Source organism: Chaetodon auriga, chromosome 17, assembly GCF_051107435.1.
Source record: "Chaetodon auriga isolate fChaAug3 chromosome 17, fChaAug3.hap1, whole genome shotgun sequence".
In the NCBI taxonomy this organism is placed as follows: domain Eukaryota; kingdom Metazoa; phylum Chordata; class Actinopteri; order Chaetodontiformes; family Chaetodontidae; genus Chaetodon; species Chaetodon auriga.
Genome location: NC_135090.1, coordinates 18091466 through 18097465, shown reverse-complemented (window position 1 = coordinate 18097465; position 6000 = coordinate 18091466). Strand labels below are relative to the sequence as shown.

At 44.7% G+C, this 6000-nt stretch overlaps 1 protein-coding gene across 1 annotated transcript; it reads left to right on the top strand.

Annotated features, from left to right (window-relative positions):
• Nucleotides 1–1765: 1765 nt before the first annotated feature.
• On the top strand, nucleotides 1766–5572 carry LOC143335437 (uncharacterized). Its single transcript, XM_076754865.1, has 2 exons — nucleotides 1766–2117; nucleotides 3390–5572. Exon 2 carries the CDS (start codon nucleotides 3394–3396, stop codon nucleotides 5185–5187), a length of 1794 nt encoding a protein of 597 aa, XP_076610980.1. The 5' UTR covers nucleotides 1766–2117; nucleotides 3390–3393; the 3' UTR covers nucleotides 5188–5572.
• Nucleotides 5573–6000: the final 428 nt, after the last annotated feature.

The window sequence follows — 6000 nt, the reverse complement described above, 5'->3', positions numbered from 1 at the left end:
TCTCTGGCTCGAACTCTGATGCTCTCAAAAGGGCTGGGTGACTTAATCCAACGCTGAGAGACAAGAAAATAACAGCGCTCGGCTTTGGCCAGGTTCAGTTTCTCCCCGTCTCTCTGCAGCGAGTCAACCTGAATACGCTCCCTCTGAGCAGAGCTCTGATGCAACCTGACATTAGCAGCTCGGATTGCCCCCAAAATTAGATAGAGTTAGTTTGCTTTGGCTGCACTCGCCGCCCCACAAAAACCTGGACACTGTATAAACTCCAGAAATGTCTCTAATGACAGACACATGGCACCGAAGGCTACAGATAATCACTGTCATTCGGCGTTGGAGCAAATTAGCTTGGCCTATTAACACTGAAACCAGCAGTTTGGTGAACATGTACAGAAAATTAATAAGCATTTACTTTTTTTTTTTAACAAGGACACAGAACTTTTGATGGTTTCAGCTTCTCAAATGTGACACTTTGCTGCCTTTTCTTGTTGTTTTTGTGCTTTGGACTGCAAAGCAATTTGCAGAGGTCACCTGCAGGACCAGGAAAACGTGATGGATAATTTCCATTATTTTCTGACCTTCAATGGACCAAATGATTAGATTAAACTTTATTGTCATCATCAGAGTGCAACACAGAGACAACAAAATGTAGTTTAGCATCTAACCAGAAGTGCAAATAGTCATAATATCCAAAAAAATATAAATACATGTAAGTAGTGCAAATGGCATGAAGTATAAACAGTATAAACAGTTGAGGAGGGTGCAGGTAGTGCAAGAAATTCTATGAAACTATAAGACCTGTGCAACAGGTAGTAGGTGGCAGTGCAATAAAAGTATAAGGGAGCAGATGAAGTACACAGTGTATATAAAATATATGTGCGGTGAACAGTATGTGCAGTATGGCGTGGGCTGAGTTCTAATGCTCATCTTGTTGTAGTGTCTTGGGGTGGTCGAGGGGGTGTCAGTGTCAATGGGAGGGTGGTGGAGGTTGGAAGGGGAGCTGCTGGTGGATGTTACCACAATGGCCAAAGCTACAGAACTGAAAACGACGGCAGGAAAAACACAGGTGGAACCTTAGCATTAATAGCTCAGTTCAAGGAAGCCACTCCAGCTACGATGCACAATAGCAAGGCCTTGGATCTGAAAACAAGAAATGGTCCCAGCCATTAGAAATGAAATGAACTTCACCCGTGTCTCTCCTTCAAGTTGTGAAAAGGGTCTATTTTACCCAATAATGTGAGCAATTAATGAAAAGGTCATGCAGCAATGCATTCAGTCGTTTTTGAAAGTGTTTCTCTTTGTTAAAAAAAAAAAAAAAGCCATTTTAAAGGGGGGAAAAGAAAAACAATTACATGACCATGATCATTACTTTAAGGGAAAGGAGAAAGAGAGGGCAGCGAGAGTAGGCACTGAGGAGATAGAAACTGTGACCCGAGCTTGACTGCTGAGAATAATGAAGGTAATTGTAACACTTAACCCTGCTGTGAGAATAAAAAGAACACAGGAAAAGTGGTGAATACATCGACGCTACACAAAAGCTGCAGGAGCAATTCAGAGCACTTTTCTCCACTGAGACGCCTTTTCCAAAACCGTTTTATACTTTTCTGTATTGACTTTTTTTCCCCTTCACTTTCCATGTTGTTAATTTAGCTGTCGAGTCAACTGCTAGTCAACAGGTTTTGTTGACACATTTAATCTCCCTCTTTGCTTCCGTGCAACACCCACAGTCGAATCCGCGTTTATTGAGCCATGTGAGCTCCCTTACTTGACGGAGCGTTCGGTTCAGCGTTCAGGAAGTAGCCACACTCACAACAACGGGTTGTAACGCTGCTTTCTTGCCAAGTTATATCACATTTCCCTAAATTGCTCCGTAAATTAGACCGTGACACTGGATGCTTTCTATGTGCAGACAGTCCGCGATTCGGGCAAAGTTTTCTACCGACACATTTGTAGTTTCATTTGAACCACTTCGCTAACGGTTGTAGCAGGCTAGCGAGTTAGCCGAAACAGCTAATGTTACAGTAACTTTAAGCTGGATCAAAATTCACACCAAGACTGAGCCGAAAGCGACTTTTAATTTGCTTTCAAACAGCCGCAAAGTGGAATAGTGTTCGTACATAGAGGTGGGTGAATAAGCTAAGGGCTAGTTTCTTATTTACTGTGTTGTGCCTGTTATTTTGTGCTCTAGATTAAGTTTTGTACCTAAATAGGACCTGACAGGTTTACAATAAATCACGCTCATCTTTCATTCCAAACAAGTGAAAGTATGGTTGTTATTGGTATAAGTTCTGATCTGCGTAAAGATGTCATTTCCACTTTTGAATGAAGTTGGCACAACACTACTGTTGTTTGTAACAGTGGACCCTGTTTACACCTGACATTAACATGCGTCTTCAGTGATCGGATCACAAGTGAACAGCGCTAAATACAAGAAGGGTAAACGATCACTCAAACCACCTGTCGAGGTGTTTTGAGAAACATGCGGGCACAAAACATCTGTACTGTAGTGGCGTCCCCGACCAGGACGGAACAGGAACATACCTCATCACTGCAGGACGTGGGGGTTTGTTTTGGCACCACCGCTCGAAAAAATTAAGAGTCCGAAGTCCTTCATCGTCCCGTCCTGCGCTCATGTGCACGTCGCAAACGACTGTGTCCTGTCAGTCTGGACAGTTGGAATAGCCTCCACGTGTATATTGGTTCTTCTTATATGATAGACAGGTGTGAACAGTGATTGGATCATCCGTGCAGCATGTTATTGTCAGGCGTAAACAGGTGAAATTGTCAGTCAGTGGATCTGACAGTGGATGACAATAAAGGCATTCTATTCTCATTTAGACCTGAGAGGAGCCTAAGAGGTCATGTGATGTTTAGCAGGAAAAAAAACCCAAACATTTTTGCCCCACAAACTTTTATTCCCTTTTCCTCTCAAATCTTTGCTCTTTGCATCAGAATTAAAGCAAACCTTTGCATCTTCAAATCTTTGAAAAGCATTGAAAAATAAATGTTAAAGGTAACATCAAAGGTCCTTGCAGGGATTTCCTGCTTTTCTTTCTTTCTTCCTTGCTTTTCTTTTTGGTAAACAGAATATTTTTCAGTTTCTCAGTAGTGGTCTGGGGTGACAAGCAATTTAATTATATCCCCTGAGGCTTTTGAAGGAAGTGATAGGTATTTTGTCTCTAATTTCAGACATTTTATAGACTAAACAGCTAATGAATTAATCAAGAAAATAATCAACATTGATCTGATATGAAAATAAATCAAATTTTCAAGACCACATTAGCATCAAACACCCCAAACCAATTTACTCAGACATATTTAGATGCTGAAGAGGTGTCAGTTCACCCCTTTGACACATAGGTAATCTCCTCTTTCTCTTCTCCTCACCCATACAGGGCGATGCCACGCATGCAGTCTGGTGTTTGGAAGCATTTCAGCCCAGCTGTTAAAAATGGGAGGGACACCTTCATGTGCAACTACTGTTCAAAGACACACACCAAGAACGCCACCAAGATGCAGATGCACTTGGACAAATGCAAGGAGTACTCTTTGGTTTTGCAGCAGTCACCGGGCCCAGATGGGAGCTCCTCAGCCTCCATTCCTGTCCCCTCCTTCTCGTTCTTACCATCTGCCACTCCTGGGGGACAGTTCCTCATTGATTCAGTGGATCAGCGCAGCCAGGCGTATGCTGACGAGTGCCTGGCACGAGCTGTGTATGCCACCTCCTCGCCCCTCACTCTCACAGACAATATTTACTGGAAGCGATTTTTCAGCGTGCTCCGGCCTGCTTACTGTCCACCCACCAGAGAGGCTTTGTCCTCTCAGCTCTTGGACTGTGAGTATGACAGAGTACAGAGCCAGGTTCACGAAGCCATAGGGAAGGCTGACTGTGTCACCATCATGTGCAGCGGCTGGTCTAAAGTAAAAGAAACCGGAACAATCTTTTATAGTGTTGCAACTCCTGTACCAATGTTCTACAAGTGCACAAAGACAGAGGAGCAGGCACACACGAGCACATTTATCGCAGAGGAACTGAAGGATATTATAAATGAAGTGGGGCCTCAAAAGGTCGTCAGTGTTGTTACTGATGATGCTCCGGAAATGATGGCAGCGTGGACTCAAGTGGAGGAAGCCTTCCCGCATATATCGGCTATCGGCTGCACAGCGAGCGGCCTCCAGCGGCTCTTTGACGACGTGGTTGCACAGCCATCTATGAAGGCTCTGTGCAGGAGAGCTGAGCAGGTGGTGAGGTGTGTCCTAGAGCAAAAAATATTAGCAGAGACTTTTAGATGCGGGCAGACTACGAAGGTCAGAGACCACTCTGCTAACAGGACCACGCTGGAGCTGCCTATTGGCTCTGACTGGACTGGTGTGGTTAACATGTTCAACAGCCTCCTGGAGGGCCAGAACTCCTTACAAGACATGGCCATCTCATCCACACTGGATGTTGAGGACTCCTTCAGGTCCACAGTACAGGACGCAAAATTTTGGTCCGCATTAAACGGCAGTCGCAACCTGCTCGACTTGATAGGGAATTATATTAATTACACGAAAAGAGAAGGTGCTGTACTCTCTGGTGTGGTCGACATGTTCATTCAGTTAAGGTACCACATCGGAGCTTCGCTGTCCGGCTCTGTGCTGCAGAGCGCTGAGCAGAAAGCCGTCATGGCGTCATTAGACAGGTGTCAGGAGTTTTGCGTGAAGCCCATACACGCAGTAGCGTACATGCTGGATCCAGTGCACGCAGGACAGCAGACGCTCTCCGGGGAGCAGATAAACAGTGCTTACTATGTGATATCCAGCCTGTCGCACCATCTAAACCTCGATGAGGGCAAAGTGCTCGCCAGCTTTGCAAGATTCTCAGCCAAGCAGGGGCTATGGAAGGGGGCCGGGATATGGAACTCATGCCAGCACGTGTCCGCGTTCACCTGGTGGAAAGGACTGTGTTCCTCCGAGCCGCTGTCCGCCGTGGCCTGCACTGTGCTGCAGATCCCGCCAACGGCAGGTGCTTGCGAGAGCTTATGGTCGCGCTTCTGCAACGCACAGGAGCAAGCTTCTCTCTCGGACGACAGGGCGCAAAAACTTGTGGCAGTACAGACAAATCTCAACCTCTTAGAGCCGAGTGATTGCGAGTATGCTCCGCCGGAGAGCGAGGAAGAGAAGAAAGTTTTATTTCAATCTAAGACTGAATAGGACTAAATGAGACATCTGACGCTATGCAGAGCAGACCACGTGGGTAGCCGAGGACATGAAAAGAACTAGCTTGTCAGCTCATTAAATTAAATGTAAATTTCCTCTGAAATGTATGGAGTTAGGCTGAGCTGTGATTGCACTGTGCTCACATTCCTCTCGTCACTCCAAAGCCTGTGGAAGAACTCAAAGGAGAGACTGAATCTGATGCCTTCACACGGTTTATATATGTATAAATAATATGCGTCTACTTTATAGTTGCTATATGAAACAGACTAACGAGGTTTAACGGTCTCTGTTCAAGTGTTTACATGGTGTAAATAAAACCACAGCTTTTGTCTGTACTGACTTTTTACTTGTGTGTCGAGAAAATAGAAAGTTTCCTCCCAAAAGTGTGTTTGTGCAGTTTGTTTGCCATCCAGACTCGTTTAATATATGAAGTGAAGACTTTGAAGAAATGTTATAAAAAGGTATTTATCATGGTTTTTTTGGGCTAAATGGTAGTTTTCATTGTACTGACATGCATGATTCCAGTGGAAACATGCTGTCTTCACTTAGGGGAGTACAGAGGACTGATGGAGAGCTTCATCACACGGTGCAACGACAACCACCAATATCAGCAGAACCAATCAGCTTGTGGTGGACGACAGTGTCTTCAAATATGGATGCTGCTGCAAAGAAGCTACAAATCGTAAAAACATGGATGCTTCACTCACGTCTTCAACCCATCCATGGATGGAGAAAAATATGGAGTGAAAGTGAGCTGAAATAATATGATCTATGTAGGGAAAGTAAACTGTGTTACAGTACGTTGAC